At 48.7% G+C, this 19274-nt stretch overlaps 1 protein-coding gene across 1 annotated transcript in view; it reads right to left on the bottom strand.

Annotated features, from left to right (window-relative positions):
• Positions 1-18611, bottom strand: part of NWD1 (NACHT and WD repeat domain containing 1) — a 68451-nt gene extending 49840 nt beyond the window's left edge. Inside the window, exons 1-5 of the mRNA XM_024237410.3 lie at positions 17339-18611; positions 8008-8211; positions 5238-5397; positions 3350-3467; positions 2042-2200 (exon numbers count right to left, since the gene is read on the bottom strand). Of these exons, the coding sequence (XP_024093178.3) occupies positions 2042-2200; positions 3350-3467; positions 5238-5397; positions 8008-8211; positions 17339-18489 (1792 nt within the window). The 5' untranslated portion in view covers positions 18490-18611. The remainder of the gene's footprint in view (positions 1-2041; positions 2201-3349; positions 3468-5237; positions 5398-8007; positions 8212-17338) is intronic.
• Positions 18612-19274: the final 663 nt, after the last annotated feature.

Genomic DNA, 19274 nt, shown 5'->3' with positions numbered 1-19274 from the left:
GAGATCACGCCACTGCACTCCAGCCTGGGCGACAGAGCAAGACTCCATCTCACAAAAAAAAAAAAAAAAAGACACACCTCTTTCCCTTCTGCCATGATTGTAAGTTTCCTGAGGCCTTCCCAGCCATGCGGAACTATAAGTCAATTAAACCTCTTTCCTTTGTAAATTACCCAGTCTTGGGTGTTTCTTTACAGCAGTGTGAAAACAGACTAGTACAGGGAGTGAATGTTTAATGAAGTTAGAGTTTCACTTTAGGAAGATTAACAAGTTCTGGAGATGAATGGTGGTGATAGCTGCACATTATTAATATATTTAATCACTGAACTGCACACATAAAAATGGTTAAGATGGGGGTCAGGCACAGTGATTCATGCCTGTCATCCCAGCACTTTGGGAGGCTGAGGCAGGAGGATTGCTTGAGTCCAGGAGTTCAAGACCTACCTGTGAAACATGGCAAAATCACGTCTCTACAAAATATACAAAAATTAGCTGGGCATGATGGTGCATGTCAGTAGTCCCAGCTACTCGGGAGGCTGAGGTAGGAGGATCGCTTGAGCCTGATAGGCGGAGGTTGCAGTGAGCTGAGATCATGCCACTGTACTCTAGCCTGGGCAACAAAGTGAGATCCTGTCTCAAAAAAAAAAATGGTTAAGACATGTATTTTGCTATAATTAAAACAAAACCAAACAGAATATCCTCATGGCCAGAGCGTCTGAAGACTTGGAGAGATTCTTCAAGCTCTACGGCAGGGAGTAGCAAATTGCAGTCTGAGGGCCAGACCCAGCCCAAGTCATCTGGGAGCTAGAAATAGGTTTTTTTTGTTTGTTTGTTTGTTTTGAGACAGGGTCTCGCTCTGTCACCCAGGCTGGAATGCAGCAGAGCAATCAGAGTTTACTGCAGCCTCGACCTCCCAGGCCCAATTGATCTTCCCACCTCACCTTCCCAAGTAGCTGGGACTACAGGTGTAAGCCATCGTGCTCAGCCTGAGAATAATTTTTACAGCCTTGTGTTTGCAATGGACCAGATAATAGTGAAAACCAACTTTGAACCCTAAGTTTTGTACTCAGTTATTATTATATTTTGAATTTCATCAATAAAAAATATGTGGGAACTTTGTTTTCTCTCTTATCATATATGTACCTACATAATTTCCTTGAGTTTTCTCGAAATAGTTCCTATCTGGTGCTTTCTTTTCTTTCTTTTTCTTTTTTTTTTTTTTTGAGACGGAGTCTCACTCTGTCGCCCAGGCTGGAGTGCAGTGGCGCAATCTCACCTCACTGCAAGCTCTGCCTCCCAGGTTCCAGCAATTCTGCCTCAGCCTCCCGAGTAGCTGGGACTACAGGTGCCCACCACCACACCCTGCTAATTTTTGTATTTTTAGTAGAGACAGGGTTTCACCATATTGAGCAGGCTGGTCTCAAACTCCTGACCTTGTGATCTGCCTGCCTCGGCTTCCCAAAGTGCTGGGATTACAGGTGTGAGCCACTGCGCCCAGCCCTACCTGGCACTTTCTAAAGAAAAGTCCAGGGTGACAGGATGGGCCCTGCTTTGGTAGTATTCAGTCCAAAGCTCTCCCAGGCTCAATTTAAAATTCTAGGCCAGGCTCCATAGCTCATGTCTATCTATAATCCTAGCACTCTGGGAGGCTGAGGCAAGAAGATCACTTGAGCCCAGGAGTTTGAGACTAGCCTGGGCAACACGGTGAGACCCTGTCTCTACAAAAAATAGAAAAATTAGCAAGGCACAGTGGTGCATACCTGTGGTCCTAGCTACTCAGGAGGCTGAGGTGGGAGGAGCATTTGAACCCAGGAGTTTGAGGCTACAGTGAGCTACGATTGCACCACTGAACTCCAGCCTGGGTGACACAGCGATACCACATGTCAAAAAAAATTCTAGAAGCAGTGCTGGGGAAAAATTCACATGTTTAGACAAGAAAGGTATGAGAGTTGATGAAAATCCAGCTCATGACTCAATGAGGAGAGCATGTTTCTAGAAGTCAATGCCCGTCCTGGTCACTCCTGTCCAGGCCATCTGGACTCACCCATGCCTCGGAGCTCCACAGCAGGGCGGCAGAGCTGGAGGGCTTCACGGACCAGGCCAACCTCAGGAGAGTCCAGGTGAGGGGCACACAGGTCAAAGTCATCCAGCAGGTCTTCAATGCCCCCAGAGATGCCCCGGCAGGAAATCCAGCTCATGCTGCCTGAGGGAGAGAAGGGGGGAGGATGTGGGAAGTGCCTACCTCCCATAAGTTCATCCTGGGAGGTGGAGAATCATCTCTCTATTTCCTCCAGGGCATCTCAGGCTCAGCAGTAGTGACATTGGGGCAGGATCATTCTCTGTGGTAAGGGGCTGAACTATGTATTGTGGGATGTAAAGCAGCATCCCTGGCCTCCACCCACCAGATACCAGTAGCACTCCCACCCCAAGTGTGACAATCAAACATGTCTGCAGACATTGTCAAGTGTCCCCTGGGAGGGCAGAATCTCTTCTGGTTAAGAATCACAGGGATGGGTGAATGGATGGATGGATAGATAGATAGATAGATAGAGAGAGAGAGAGAGAGAGATAAATAGATAGATAGAATGTTGGGTGGATTGGTGCATGGATGGACAAACAGAAAGATAGGTGGGTGGATTGATAGAATAATGGGTGGATGGATGGATGGATGACCAGAAAGGTAGATGAATGAATAGATAATGGACATATAATGGGTGGATGGATAGATAGATAGGATGATGGATGGATGGAAGGACAGACAGAAGGATGAGTGGATGGATGGATGGATGGATGGATGGATGGATGGATGGATGGTTAGAACCAGCTCATGGCTCAATAAGGAGATCATAGATGGATGGGTGGATAAATGGATAGTTAGATGGATAGATGGATGGATGAGTGCATGGATGGATGGATGGATGGATGGACAGACAGAAGACGGGTGGATGGATGGATGGATGGATAGGTGGATGAGCAGACTGACAAATAGACAGACAGACAGACAGATAGGGTCTCTCATGATATGGCAGGGGTTTTAACCCTATGCGCTAACATTTGGAGCTAGATTATTCTCTGTGGTGGGGGTGTCCTGTGCACTGTAGGGTATTGAGCAGCATCCCTGGCCTTCACCCACCAGATTCAAGTAGTGCCTTCTCCCCTAGCTGTGACAACCAAAACTGTCTGCGGACACTGTGAGGCATCCCCTGGGTGCAGAATTGCCCCTTGTGAGAACCTCTGCCTTAGGAGGAACGAAGGATTTCCATGTTTGCCCTTCACCCTCCCCAGGCTCCAGAAGGCTGGAGTGCGGTGCAGTCACCAGGCTCAGTCCCCTGAGATGGGGGGCAGCCCTTACCCAGAACCTCCTGTTTCAGCTCCTCCAGGCGGCCCGAGTGAAGCAGGTGGTAGGGCAACTCCTTCAGCTTCCGCAGGTTTGCAACTGTGTCTGAGAACCACAGAGGCTGAGGGGCCACCTGGCAGAGGAGAAGGGAGACTGCAGCTTGGACACAAGCCCGTTCATTCACTCCACACACAAGCCCATTCATTCACCTCATGTTCCAGACAGTGCTGGAGTGGAAGAGGATGCAATGGGAGAGAGACATACCCCCATGTGCCCATTGGTCAGGGCTGGGGCAGAGGACGACATCAGGGACACAGAGAATCGAAGCCAGAGGTCATGGGACTTTCTGGGAGGAATAGGGGATGTTTCCTGAAGGCAGAGGCATTGGAACTGAGCCTCAGAATTAAGTGGGCATCTATGTGGCAAAATGTGTCAGAAAACAATGGCATTCCAGGGCAAGGGAACAGCATGGGCAAAGGCCTGGAGGTGTGAAAGAGCAGGCTGAGTTTGGGAGGACTGAATTATACAAGGCAGGTTAGGGGATGCTGGTGGGGAATGAGAGTAGGGAGCTTGTAAGCAGCAGATCACGAAGGCACTGAATATCAGGCTGGGTAGGTCAGGCTCAAGACTGAGGGCACTGGGGAGCTATGGAAGGTTTTAGACAAGAGGCATAATCAGATTGGATGGTCAGAAGCATCCTTGGGAGGATGCACTAGGGCAAGAGACTGAGAGGCTACGTGAATGAAAGGGGCTCAGACCATGTCCTGGAGAGGCAGGATGAGGCTGAGCCTGCAGGGGCTCTGGGCACACAGGAAAGGATTTGTGAATGGGTCTCTGGGGGAGAAGAGAAGGGTCAGCACCAGGCTAGGTGTGGTAATCCCACCTGTAATTACACGCCTGTAATCTCAGTGCTTTGGGAGGGCAAGGCAGATCACTTGAGATCAGGAGTTTGAGACCAGCCTGGCCAACATGGCAAAACCCTGTCTCTAATAAAAATACAAAAATTAGCCAGGTGCAGTGGCACACACCTGTAGTCCCAGCTACTAGGGAGGCTGAGGCGGGAGAATCGCTTGAACCTGGGAGGCAGAGGCTGTAGTGACCTGAGATCATGCCAGCGCACTCCAGCCTGGGTGACAGAGCAAGACTCTGTCAGAAAGGAAGGAAGGAAGTAGGGAAGGAAGGAAGGAAGGAAGGAAGGGAGGGAGGGAGGGAGGGAGGGAGGGAGGGAGGGAAAAAGAAAAGTCAGCACCAAAAAAAGAATAGAGCCTGGTCCTGCCTCCAGCCTCCCCAGTCCAGCAGGGGAGACAGAGAAAAAGAAGCATCAAGCTATAACCAAAGAATTAAAAGTGTAATTTCCTAGTCGTAATCATTATACAACAGTTATATAAGATTTTAACATCAGGGACAAGAGTACACAATAACTCTGTACTTTTTCTGTTTGTTTGTTTTTGAGACAGAGTTTCTTTCTGTTGCCCAGGCAGGAGTTTGAGACCAGTCTGGCCAACGTGGTGCAACCCCGTCTCTACTAAAAATACAAAAATTAGCCAGGCGTGGTGGCAGGCGCCTATAATCCCAGCTACTCGGGAGGCTGAGACAGGAAAATTGCTTGAACCTGAGAGGCAGAAGTTGCAGTGAGCTGAGATCACACCATTGCACTCCAGCCTGGGCGACAGAGCAAGACTCTGCCTCAAAAATAAATAAATAAATAAATAAATAAATAAATAAATAAATAAATAAATAAGAAGGAGAGGTCGGGGAGCGTAGAAGGGACATCTTGCCCTCTGTGGGAAAGGAGAAGTAGGTCGGGAGGACATTTTGAGTGCAAAAAGGGGAACGAAGGAGGTGAGCAACGCCGGGCAGGGTGGAGGTTGCAGGTGGGGAATGTGGGTCCCAGGTACCTCACCTTTCGGTCCAAGTTCAGTGGTTTCCCCACAAGTGGCAGAGTGATGAGCTTCTTGGTACTCTGGCTCCAGGTCCCTGAGAAGAAGTCGGCCAGGATGCCATGCCTCTTGGCTCTCTCGGATCCTGACAGGTAGCGCTCACGGACTACCTCGACCAGCTGTCTACAGAGAGGGTATACAGACTGATAGACCTGGGCGACCCATCAAGCTCAAAGGTGGCTGCCTGTCTTCCTGGAGGCAGTTCCCAAATCCCAAGCCATCCTAAACCACTCTGTTGACCCCTGTGCTATTTGATACATCACATCTATCTCTAAATTGGTCCATGTTTTCTTTTTCCTTACATAAATTTACTTTCCTTACATAAATTTCAAAGAGCAACCTTTGGGCTCCTCCAAAATTTACACATAAAATAACTTACCACCTGACCCAGCAAATCCACTCCTGGGTATATACCCAGAAGAATTAAGAAGCAGGTGTTCAGGCTGGGCGCAGTGGCTCATGCCTGTGATCCCAGCACTTTGGGAGGCCAAGGCGGGCGGATCACCTGAGGTCAAGAGTTCAAGACCAGCCTGGCCAACATGGTGAAACCCTGTCTGTACTAAAAAAAAAGAATACAAAAATTAGCCAGGCGTGGTGGTGCGCTCTTGGGAGGCTGAGGCAGGAGAATCACTCCTCCCAGGCGGAGGTTGCAGTGAGCTGAGATGGTGCCACTGCACTCCAGCCTGGGCAACAGAGAGAGACTCCAAAAAGAAAAAAGGAAAAAAAGAAAGAAAGAAAAAGAGACAGAGAGAGAGAGACAAAGAAAGAAAGGGAACAGGTGTTCAAACAAAACCTTACACATGCATGTTCACAACAGCAAAAACATGGAAACAATGCAAGTGTCCATCCATAGATGAAGATAAACAAAACGTGGTCCATCCATACAAAGAAATATTATGTAGCTATGAAAAGGAAGGAAGCACTGATCCCTGCTACAATGTGGATGAGCCCTGAAAACATGATGCTGAGTGAAAGAAGCCAGACACAAAAGGCCACATAGTGTGAGATTTCATTGATCTGAAATGCCCAGAACAGGCAAATCCATAGAGACAGGAAGCAGGTGAGTGGCTGCGAGGGGCTGGGGGAGGGGAATGAGGAGTGACGGCTGACGGGGACGGGGTCTCCTTTTGGGGGGATGAAAACGTTCTGGAACTAGACAGAGGTGAGGGGTGCAACATTATGAGTGTACTAAAATACCACTTAATTGTCCACTTTAAAATGGTGAATTCTGACCGGGCACAGTGGCTCACGCCTGTAATCCCAGCACTTTGGGAGGCCAAGGCGGGCAGATCACCTGAGGTCAGGAGTTTAAGACCAGCCTGGCCAACATGGTGAAACCCGTCTCTACTAAAAATACAAAAATTAGCCGGGTGTGGTGGCTCATGCTTGTAAACCTAGCTACTCAGGAGGATGAGGCAGGAGAACCACTGAAACCTGGGAGGCAGAGGTTGCAGTGAGCCAAGATTGTGCCGCTGCACTCTAGCCTGGGCAACAGAGCAAGACTCTGTCTCAAAAAATAATAAAATAATAAAATACAATTAAATAAATAAAATAAAATGTGGTGAATTGGCCAGGCATGGTGGCTCACACCTGTAATCCCAGCACTTTGGGAGGCTGAGGTGGGTGTGTCTCTTGAGCCCAGGAGTTCGAGACCAGCCTGGGCAATGTGGTGAGACCCCGTCTCTACAAAAAAAATTTAAAAATTAGCCAGGCATGGTGGTGCATGCCTGTAGTTCCATCTGCTCCGGAGGCTGAGGTGGGAGGGTTGCTTGAGTCCAGAACTTTGAGGCTGCAGTGAGCCGTGATGACAACCACTGTACTCCAGCCTGGGCGAGACCCTGTCTCAAAATACATAAAGTAAAATAAAATAAAATAAAATGGTGAATTTTATGTTACATGAACTTCACCTAGCTTAGTTTAGTTTAGTTTAGATTAGGTTAGTTCAGTTTAGTTTAGTTTAGTTTAGTTTAGTTTAGTTTAGTTTAGTTTGAAACAGGATCTCACTCTGTCACCCAGACTGGAGTGCAGTGGTGCAGTCACGGCTCAGTGTAGCCTCAAACTCCTGGGCTCAGGTGATCCTCCCACCTCAGCCTCCCAAATAGCTGGGACCACAAGTGTGTACCATCACACCTAGCTAATTTTCTTTTTCTTTTTCTTTTTCTTTTTTTGAGATGGCGTCTCGTTCTGTTGCCAGGCTGGAGTACAGTGGCGCGATCTTGGCTCACGGCCACCTCTGCCTCCCAGGTTCAAGTGATTCTCCAGCCTTAGCCTCCAGAGTAACTGGGATTACAGGCACGTGCCACCACGTCGGCTAATTTTTGTATTTTTCATAGAGACAGGGTTTCACCATGTTGGCCAGACTGGTCTCGAACTCCTGACCTCAGGTGATCTGCCCGCCTCAGCCTTCCAAAGTGCTGACACACCTAGCTAATTTTCTTATATTTTTTTGTAGAGATGGGGCCTCGCTACATTGCCCAGGCTGATCTCCAACTCCTGGCCTCCAGCAATCCTCCCGCCCTGGCCCCACAAAGTGCTGGGATTATATGCATGAGCCACTGCGTCCAGCCTCAACTCAATTTTTAAAATAAGTGAATTGTGTCAGAGTTCTAACTGGACTTGATTCCCTGGCAATGGGGAGTGAAGGATCTGGTACTGAGAAGACCCCCAGCCAGTGAGTCCTCATTCTTGGGGTCCCACCAAGACAGTGTCGTTGCCACTGCTGCCTGGACCTACCTGTGGGCAATGGCCAGGAGGGTGAAGCCGTCCACGGGCCGCCGGGCCAAGTAGTATCCCAGATCCCGACGAAGCCGCACCCACAGCAGGGGCGGGAAGCGCAGCAGCTCCTTGCTAGGTGGGGTCCAGTCCCGGTACACATCCTGCAGGACCTCGTCATCCAAGGACAAAACATCCTTCAGCTCTGCCTCCGAGAGACCGTGTCTGAAGGGAGGACCAGTGAGGCTTTGAGGCACATCTCATGTCTTCTGCATTTGGAGGATGCAGAATCCAAGAGAGGGAGAGATACAACCACCCGAGTTGTGTCCAGCACATCACCTGGGATCAGCATTTGGACAGCGCCCACAAGGTACCAAGCATGGTTAGGGCAATACCCACAAAGGAGGACCTTTTCCGATTTTTTTTTTTTTTTTTTTTTGAGGCAGAGTCTCACTCTGTCGCCCAGGTTGGAGTGCAGTGGTGCAATCTCGGCTCACTGCAACCTCCGCCTCCCGGGTTCAAGCGATTCTCCTGCCTCAGTCTCCTGAGTAGCTGGGACTACAGGTGCCACCACGCCTGGCTAATTTTTGTATTTTTAGTAGAGATGGGGTTTCACCATGTTGGTCAAACTGGTCTCCAACTCCTGACCTCGTGATCCACCTGCCTCGGTCTCCCAAAGTGCCAATCTTTTCCTCTACATGCACACCTACAGAACCATAAATGGCCCGCTCCTCAACCTCAAAGGGGTCTGAGACAGACACTATAGGGAGGGAAGGACATGGTAACTCAAGGAAAATAATGCAGAAACCAACTGCACCCACCCCACTCCACCCTGGCCCACCAAGGCGTGTCTTTAAATTAGGATAATTGGGCTGGGTGTGGTGGCTCACGCCTGCAATCCCTGCACTTTGGGAGGCTGAGGCAGGAGGACTGCTTGAGGCCAGAGCTCAAGACCAGCCTAGGCAACACAGGGAGACCCCACCTCTACAAAAAAATTTAAAAATTAGCTGGGCATGGGGGCGCACACCTGTAGTCCCTGCTACTCTAGAGGCTGAGGTGGGAGGATCACCTGAGCCCAGGAGGTTGAGGTTGCAGTGAGCTGTGATTACATCACTGCACTCCAGCCTGGGCAAAAGAGTGAGACCCTGTCTCTAAAATAAATACATTAAAAAATGAACAAATAAATACAAATAAAGTTAAACTGGTTAAAAATTAATAAAATTCAAAATTCAGTTTCTTGGTTGCATGAATCATCTTTCAAAGTTTTAAATTCAGTTTCTGAGTTGTGTGAAGCGCCTTTCAAGTGTTCCATAGTTTTTGTGGCTTGTAGTTACCATATTGGTAATAATGTCATACCCAACACTGTCCTCTTTGCAAACTTTTTTTTTTTTTTGAGACGGAGTCTCACTCTGTTGCCTAGGTTGAAGTTCAGTGGCACCATCTCAGCTCACTGCAATCTCTGCCTCCTGGCTTCAAGCGATTCTCCTGCCTCAGCCTCCCATGTAGCTGGGACTACAGGTGTGCACCACCACGCCCGGCTAATTTTTGTATTTTTAGTAGAGACAGGGTTTCACTATGTTGGCCAGGCTGCTCTTCAACTCCTGATCTCAGGTGATCTGCCTGCCTCAGCCTCCCAAAGTGTTGGGATTAGGCGTGAGCCACTGCAACTGGCCTACAAAAGTTCTATGATATGGTATCAGAGAGAGCCTAGGAGATGTGCCCATGGTCATGGGTGAACCACTAGGTTGACAGCTCATCTTCATCCCTGAAGACATCCCCTAAGCAATGCGAACCCCAGAGCAGGCACCTCACTTGGCACTCCCAGAGGACCCACCTAGCCTGAATTGCAAAACAGGGCTGTGCATGGTCACCAGGTTTGCGTTTGATCCTAGCTGAGAGACCTTGGCGAGGAATGTACCTTATCTTTGCCTCAGTTTCCTCATCTGCCAAAAGCAAAACTGTTGAGGGCTAAGAAGAAAATGCACTAGTTCCCCTTATTCTGAACTCTTATTCTGGCGAGTATGATCTCATTGGTCCTTCCAGTAGCCTTGGAGGATGGATGCTCTCCCAACCAGCCCCTCTATGCAGAGGAGGAAGTGAGGCTCCCAGAGGGCACAGGGCATGCTGAGTGCAGCGTTTCTTGGGCTCGCACGGTTGATGTTTGGGGTCAGATCATTTTTCAGGGTAGGGACCGTCCTGTGTGTTGTAAGGCAGCAGTCCCCAGTCTTTTTGGCACCAGGGACCGGTTTCTTGGAAGACAATTTTTTTTCCACGGACCAGGGTGGGGGTGATGGTTTTGGGATGATCAAGTGCATTACGTTTGTACACTTTATTTCTATTATTATTACATTGCAATATATAACGAAATAATTCTACAACTCCCCATAATGTAGAATCAGTGGGAGCCCTGAGCTTGTTTTCCTGAAACTAGACAGTCCCATCTGGGGGTAATGGGAGACAGTGACAGGTCATCAGGCATTAGATTCTCATAAGGTTCAAGCAACCTAGATCCCTTGTATGTGCAGTTCCCAACAGGGTTTGTGTTTTTATGAGAATCTAATGATGCTGCTGACCTGACAAGAGGGGGAGCTCAGGTGGTAATGGGAGTGACGAGGAGCAGCAAGAAGTGGCTGTAGATACAGATGAAGCTTCACTTGTTCGCCCACTGCTCACCTCCTCCTGTGCAGCTGGTTCCTAACAGGCCACGGAGCAGTACCGGTACTGGGAGATGGGGACCCCTGTTGTAGGATGTGTAGCAGCCTCCACCCAAGCCTCCACCCACTAGATGCTGGTAGCATGATAGATAGACAGACAGATGTATAGATAGGCATATAGATTATAGATAGACAGATTATAGAGAGATATAAATAAGAGATAGAGCAATAGATACAGAGATCGATAAACATAAAGATAAATAGATGATAGATAAATAGATATAGATAGGCAGATAGACATATAGTTGACCCTTGAAGAACACAGGTTTGAACTGCATGAGTCCGCTTATATGTGGATTTTCTTCCGCCTGTGCTGTCTCTGAGACAGCAAGACCAAGTCCCCTTCTCCTCCTCTCCTCCTCCTCCTCTTCCTCTGCCTACTCAATGTGAAGATGACAAGGATGAAGACCTTTGTGATGATCCACTTCCACTTCATGAATAGTACATGTATTTTTCTTCCTTATTATTTTCTCTTTTTTTAAGACAGAGTCTTGCTCTGTCACCCAGGCTCAAGTGCAATGGTGCAATCTAGGCTCACTGCAACCTCCGCCTCCCAGGTTCAAGCAATTCTCGTACTCAGCCTCCCAAGTAGCTGGAATTATAAGCATGCGCCACCATGCCCAGCCCCCCTTATGATTTTCTTACTATCATTTTCTTTTCTCTACCTTGTTTTGTTGTAGGAATACAGTCTGTAATACATAGAACATGTGAAATACATGTTCGTCGACCATTTATATTACTGGTAAGGCTTCTGGTCAACAGTAGTCTATTAGTATTTAAGTTTTAGGGGAGTCAAAAGTTATACATTAATTTTGAGGTACGTTGGGAGACAGTTGGTTCCCCTAACTCCCAGGTTGTTCAAGAGCCAACTGTATATACAGAGATAGATTATAGGCCAGGTACGGTGGCTCACGCCTGTAATCCTAGCACTTTGGGAGGCCAAGGTGGGAGGATTGCTTGAGCCCAGGAGTTTGAAAGCAGCCTGGGCAACATAGTAAGACCCTGTCTCTACTAAATAAATAAATATATATATATATATATATAAGGCTGGATGTGGTGGCTCATTCCTGTAATCCTAGCACTTTGGGAGGCCAAGGTGGCAGATTATTAGAGGCCAGGAGTTTGAGACCAGCCTGGCCAATATGGCAAAATCCTGCCTCTATTAAAGATACAAAAATTAGCCAGGCATGGTGATGCATGCCTGTAATCCCAGCTACTTGAGAGGCTGAGACATGAGAATCATTTGAACCTAGGAGGCAGAGGTTGCAGTGAGCCGAGATTGCACCACTGCATTCCAGCCTAAGCAACAGAGTGAGACTCTGTCTCAAAGAAAAAAAAAAGAAGAAATAAATAACTGGGTGTGGTGGCGTGCACCTGTAGTCTCAGCTACTCAGAGGAGGCTGAGATGGGAGGACCGCTTGAGCCCAAGAAGTCAAGACTGCAGTGAGCTGTGATCGCTTCACTGCACTCCAGCCTGGGTCACAGAGAGTGAGACCCTGTCCCCCACAAAAAAAGAGAGAGAGATATATTAATGATAGGATCGATATAGATGAGCAATAGAGAGATAGATATAGAGATTTATTGATTGACTATAAATGAATTGATGGATAGAAATAGAGATGATAGATAAATAGATCATTTAAATAGGTGGATAGATTAAAATGATGTATTTGTAGATGTGGGATAGTATAGAGTTAGATAGGTATAGACAGATGGTAGAGAGATACAAGGATAGATTACTAGAAGTGATAGAGATAGATGGAAACTACATATTTATCGATGGGACATAGAGAAATATATAGATATATAGAGAGAGACATAGATAGATATGATGGACGGGTGGATGAATGGATGGATGGATGGAAGATAGAGATGATGGATGCAGGGATGGTAGAGATGATGGGTGGATGGATGGATGGATGAATGGATGGATGATAGAGATGACAGGTGGGTGGGTGGATGGATGGATGGATGCTAGAGATGATGAGTGGGTGGATGGATGGATAGATGGGTGGATGGATGGATGGATGGATGGATGATAGAGATGATGGGTGGGTGGATGGATGGATGGATGGATATAGAGATGATGGATGGAAGGAAGATAGAGATGATGGATGGATGGGTGGATGGATGGCTATAGAGTTGATGGATGGATGGAAGATAGAGATGATGGGTGGAAGGAAGAATAGAGTGGATGAATGGATGGATGGATGGAAGATAGAGATGATGGATAAAAGGAAGACAGAGATGATGGATGGAAGGATAGATGGAATTTAAAGAGAATGGGTGGAAGGATGGAAGATCGAGATGATGGATAGATGAATGGAAGATAGAGATGATGGATGGATGGATGGATGGATGGATGGATGGATGGATGGATGGATAGATGATAGAGATGATGGAAGGAAGATCGAGATGATGGGTGGATACATGGATGGATAGATGGATGAAAGATAGAGATGATGGGTGGATGGATGACAGAGATGATGGATGGAAGGAAGATCGAGATAATGGGTGGATGGATGGATGGATGGAAGATAGAGATGATGGGTGGATGGATGGATGGAAGATAGAGATGATGGATAGATGGATGAAAGATGGAGATGATGGATGGATGGATAGATGGATTTAGAGAGAATGGATGGAAGGATGGAAGATCGAGATGATGGACAGATGGATGGAAGATAGAGATGATGGATGGATGGATGAAAGGTCGAGATGATGGATAGATAGATGAATAGATGGATGGATGATAGAGGCGATGGATGGAAGGAAGATCGAGATGATGGGTGGATGGATGGATGGATGGATGGATGGATGATAGAGATGATGGATAAAAGGAAGATAGAGATGATGGATGGAAGGATAGATGGAATTTAGAAAGAATGGATGGAAGGATGGAGGATTGAGATGATGGATAGATGGATGGAAGATAGAGACGATGGATGGATGGATGAAAGGTCGAGATGATGAATGGATGGATGGGTGGATGGATGATAGAGATGATGGAAGGAGGGAGGGAGGGAGGGATGGATTGATGGATGGATGAATGGATAGGGTCTCTCAGGCTAAGGCAAGGTTTCTTACCCTCTGCACTATCAACATCTGGGGCTGGATCATTCTCTAAAGTAGGACCATCCTTTGCACTGTAGGGTGTTAAACAGCATCCCTGGACTCCACTCAGTAAAGACACCAGGAGCACCACCCTGCTCAGTCATGACAACCAAAAATGCCTCCAGACACACTGTCTAGTATCCCCTTTTGGGGGGTGGGGGGGGGCGTGGAGAACTATCCTGAGGCGATGGCCTCTGGCCTAGAAGGATCTCAGATCTGCTCCAAGAGCGAAGCTCTCACCATCCCGCCACATGGATCTGATGTGTAACCATAACACATTTTCATGGACCTGGAGCAACCAAAATCATCCACCTTATCATCATGCTTCATAAACCACCTCCCCCGCCACCCCTGTGAGAGATCTGGCTTTACTAATTGGATCAGATATGGGACCAAGTAGGCCAATTGATTTCTGTCTCCCTGTACTTTGGAATTGGGACCCAAAGAAAAAGTCAGTAAGACGGCACCTGGTCACAGCAATATGAGCTCCTGATGCCAGCTGTGGCTCAAGGCAAGCTGAAGTTCCAGAGAGGCCGAAGGAAGAGTCTACAAGAGGAGTTGATGTGCAGAGAGGACCCCAGAGGGAGAAGGAGGGAGAAGCTGCTCTGATTTTTATGACAGTTTCCATGACAACTCACTTCCTCCAAGTCAACTTCAACAGAATGGCCCAATGGGCCACCCCTCTATTCTGGAACATGCCCCACTTGTTATGTGCACTTTTTTTGGAGACAGGGTCTTGCTCTGTTGCCCAGGCTGGAGTGCAGTGGCATGATCACAGATCACTGCAGCCATGACCTCCTGCCTCAACGAATCCTCCTGCCTCAGCCTCCCAAGTAGCTGGGACTACAGGTGTGAGCCACCACGCCCAGCTAATAGTTTTACTTTTCACTGAGGCAGGGGCTCTCACTTTGTTGCCCACGCTGGTCTTGAACTCCTGGGCTCAAGTAATTCTCCCACTTTGGCCTCCCAAAGTGCTGGGATTACGGGTGTGACAGAGTGTAGGCCAGTCGGGAAATCTGGGATACGTCTCCTGGAGTCAGCTATAAGACAGACCTGAATTTCCCTAACTCCTCATTGGAAGGAAGCCCAGTGGCACAATTATGGCTTACTGCAGCCTTCAACTCCTGTGCTCAAGTAATCCTCCCATCTCAGCCTCCTGAGTAGCTAGGTCTATAGGCATGCATCACCATGCTCGGCTAATTAAAAAAAAATGGTTGTACAGACAGGGGCCTCACTCTGTTGTCTAGGCTGGTCTCAAACTCCTGGATTCAAGTGATCCTCCCACCTCAGCCTCCCAAAACGCTGGCATTACAGGAGTGAGCTACTGCACCCAGCATATTCTCTTATTTCCTACACTAGCATGAATGCGTTTCTATTTCTGGCAAAGAAAGAAGCAGAAAGACCTCCTCGCTGGGGTGACCACCACCCTCTAGATGAATTTGTGGTAACTGACAAAGGTCTGAAATGGCACAGGCTGAGAAAAAAAAAAAAATCCCCCTAAAACTGAGAAGAGGCAAAACTATGTCGTCCAGCATTTTGGATGATGGTTTTGAGTGTTTGCAGTTGGCCAGTTGCAGTAAAGGCAAAGTTTTGTTCCTTGGTGTCTCTGCCAATTGGCAGAGGACAAACTCAGAGGAGGGAGTGTGGCTGCTTGGGTGCTTCTGATTAACCCCTTCCTCTCTGCTGCTTGTTATTTTTGCTTTTGCTTCCTTCCTTCCTTCCTTCCTTCCCTCCTTCCTTCCTTTCACGTTTTCTTCTTCCCTTCTTTTCTTTCCTTCTTTTCTTCTTTCCTCTTTCCTTCTTTCTCTTTTTCTCTTTCTTTATTTCTCTTTCTTCCCTTTATCTCTTCTTTCCTTCTTCTTTTTTTCTTTCTTACTATCTTCCTTCCTTCCTTCTCTTTCTCTTTCTTTTTGAGATGGAGCCTTCCTTTGTCACCCAGGCTGGAGCACAGTGGCACTATCTCGGCTCACTGCAACGTCCGCCTCCCGGGTTCAAGTGATTCTCCTGCCTCAGCCTCCCAAGCAGCTGGGATTACAGGTGCCCGCCACCATGCCGGGCTAATTTTTGTATTCTTAGTTGAGACGAGGTTTCACCATGTTGACCAGACTGGTCTCAAACTCCTGACTTCAAGTGATCCACCTGCTTTGGCCTCCCAAAGTGCTGCGATTAAAAGCGTAAGCCACCATGCCAGGCCTCTTTCCTTCCTTCCTTCCTTCCTTCCATTCTCTTTCTTTCTCTCTTCCTTTCTTTCTCTCTCCTTCCTTCCTTCCTTTCTCTTTCTCTCTTCCTTTCTTTCTCTCTCCTTCCTTCCTTTCTTTCTTTCACTCTTCCTTTCTTTCTGTCTCCTTCCTTCCTGCCTGCCTTTCTTCCCTCTTTCTCTCTCTCTTTCTTTCTTTCTTTTTCTTGCTATATCCAAAAAGCAATATATACCTGTTACTTTTGACTCCTCGTCCATACCTGGCATCTCTGAGCAATGGCTCCAGACTATCATGACCCAAGTTTGTTGCAATTTTTTTTTTTTTTTTGAAATCGAGTTTTGCTCTTGTTGCCCAGGCTGGAGTGCAATGGTGTAATCTCGGCTCATGGCAACCTCCACCTCCCGGATTCAAGTGATTCTCCTACCTCAGCCTCCCAAGTAGCCGGGATTACAGGCATGCACCACCACGCCTGGCTAATTTTTTGTATTTTTAGTGGAGACAGAGTTTCTCCATGTTTTGTCAGGCTGGTCTCCAACTCCCAACCTTGGGTGATCGGCCCACCTCGGCTTCCCAAAGTGCTGGAATTACAGGTGTGAGCCACTGTGCCTGGCCTAGTTTATTGCAATTTATAGCCCCGAGACTTTTACTGGGCTAAGCAACCATGTAGGCAGTCCTTTCTTTCTTTTACATGTGTGTATTTATTTTCCCAGCTTTTGAGGTATAGTTGACAAACAAAAATTGTATTTAGCTGGGCACAGTGGTGCACGCCTGTAGTCCCAGCTACCCTACTCGGCAGGCTGAGATGGGAGGATCACTTTAGCCTGGGAGTTGGAGACTGCAGTGAGCTATGATCATGTCACTGCACGCCAGCCTGGGTGACAGAGCCAGACCCCTATCTCTAAAAATAAAAATAAAAATAAAAAAATTATATTTTGCTGGGCACGGTGGTGCACGCCTGTAGTTCCAGCTACTCAGCAGGTGAGGCGTGAGGATCACTTGAGCCTGGGAGTTGGAGACTGCAGTGAGCTATGATCATGTCACTGCACGCCAGCCTGGGTGACAGAGCCAGACCCCTATCTCTAAAAATAAAAATAAAAATAAAAAAATTATATTTTGCTGGGCACGGTGGTGCACGCCTGTAGTTCCAGCTACTCAGCAGGTGAGGCGTGAGGATCACTTGAGCCTGGGAGTTGGAGACTGCAGTGAGCTATGATCACGCCACTGCACTCCAGCCTGGGTGACATAGCCATCTATGTCCTCCATCTCTAAAATAACAAAAATTAAACATAGATAAATAAATAAGAGTTTCAAAACACAGAGACTTACCGGGAAGACACAATGTAGCCCAGCACGTGGGCCACGAGGAGCCGCCCATGTGTCTGCTCCAGGCGGGTGCAGAGCTGGTGCGTGGCTTCCTCTGTGGTGGTGGCCAGTGGGACAGGCACAGTGAAGGAGGCCCATTTCCGGGCCTCCTCAAAGGCCAGCCTCAGCCGCCCCGGGTTCCCACACTCTGGGAGGCTGGCCCAGAGCAAATCTGTGTGCACTGGGCTCAGCGTCCTCCTTGCAGCCGCCAGCAGGAGTTGGATCATCTCCTGGCCTTGGTTTCCGGAGAAGGGCTTCACCTCCCAGTAGGCCTCCGGGTCCAGGAGCACCCGCTGCAAGGTGTCCAAAACCCCCAGTGCCCCCGAGCAAGCTGAGAGGATGAGGTGCACCCTCGGGGGGCAGTTGAGAGGCAACCAGGGAACCCTCCGAGCATGGCGGACAGAGTCCAGGTCATCCATAGCATCCAGCAGGAGCACGAGAGACTCGAAGTTTCTGCAAGAGACAGTGTGGAGGAGGGTATGGAAAAACTGGACCACCCTGGTGTGGGCGTCCAGAACCTGGGCAGGAGGCAAGGGCAGACCATAGGCCAGGCACACCTGGAAGCAGATGCTCTTCAGCAGGCCGCGGGCATCTGAGCTCATTTGTGAAGTCCCCAGCAGCCGCAGGATGGTCACTGTCTTGTGCCCGAGCAGCCTTGGCATCTGATCAGCCAGCTTGCACATCAGGGCTGTCTTTCCGATGCCCGGGGGCCCAAAGAGTACCAGGGGGGTGTGCTGCTTGCTGTCATCGTGCCTGAGCTGCTGCCCGAGCCGGGCCAGGAGTTCCTGGCGTCCACAGAAGGTCTGAGTGACCTCCGAGCTCTGCCAAATGTGGTGGCGGATCTCTTGGTAGAGCCACGCCAACTCCTGTCCGGCCATATCCAGCTCACGGAGGCGTGTGAGGACCTGGTGATTGGCCCTCACCACAAACTGCTCACCCAGCTCCTTCAGGTAGCGGGCGTGAGTCTTGTTCTTGGGGTTCACCAAGTCGTGGCTCCACAGCAGGCGGTGGGCCTTGAGGACACCTGGGTGCATGTCAGTGATGTGACCCTTGAGGCTGCTGAGAAGGTTCTGGGCATCAGTGTCCAGGCAGCCATCCGCGAGCTGGTCCACCATCCTCAGGGCGCAGTCTTCAAGGATGTGTTTGTGGAGGTCTTGGATCTCTCAAAGGAAGACGGTGGCTCCCTGGTCCCGGTCCTCTGAGCTCAGCAGGCCCTGTTCTATCTCCCATTCAATGACTGCCAAAGTGGGGAAGGTGGGAAGGAAGTGTGGTCATTATTGGGTCAGCAGCTGACCTAAATGGGGTTGCTGGGAGACCTGTTGTTGGGGGACGTGCATTGGTTCTCAAGATTAACGTGCACCAGAGTCCGACCTGGCGGGCTCGAAAAGACCCTCAAGGCTGGACCCCATCTCCAGAAGTGATTCAGCAGACCTGAGTGGGGCCCTGGAGTTTGCATTTGCAACAAGCCAAGGCTTGCTGGTCCAGGGACTGCACCCAGCGTTACACTAATTAAACCATTACTCTTCTTCTTATTATTATTATTATTGAGACAGGGTCTCACTCTGTCACCCAGGCTGGAGTGGAGTGGCGCGATCTCAGCTCACTGCAACCTCCGCCTCCCAGGCTCAAGCGATCCTTCCACCTCAGCCTCCCAAGTAGCTGGGATTACAGGCATGCACTAGCATGCCTGGCTAATTTTCGTATTTTTTGTAGAGACAGGGTCTTGCTATGTTGCCCAGGCTGGTCTCCAACTCCTGAGCTCAAGCAATTCTCCAACCTTGGCCTCCCAAAGTGCCGGGATTACAGGTGTGAGCCACTGCGCCCAGCCTGATTTAGCCATTATTAATCAAAGACCCCTCAGGGTAGGCAACACAGAGGCTACATGTGAAGAGTAGCCACA

This window comes from Pongo abelii, chromosome 20, assembly GCF_028885655.2.
Source record: "Pongo abelii isolate AG06213 chromosome 20, NHGRI_mPonAbe1-v2.0_pri, whole genome shotgun sequence".
NCBI lineage: Eukaryota > Metazoa > Chordata > Mammalia > Primates > Hominidae > Pongo > Pongo abelii.
This window is presented reverse-complemented; position numbering and strand designations above follow the sequence as displayed.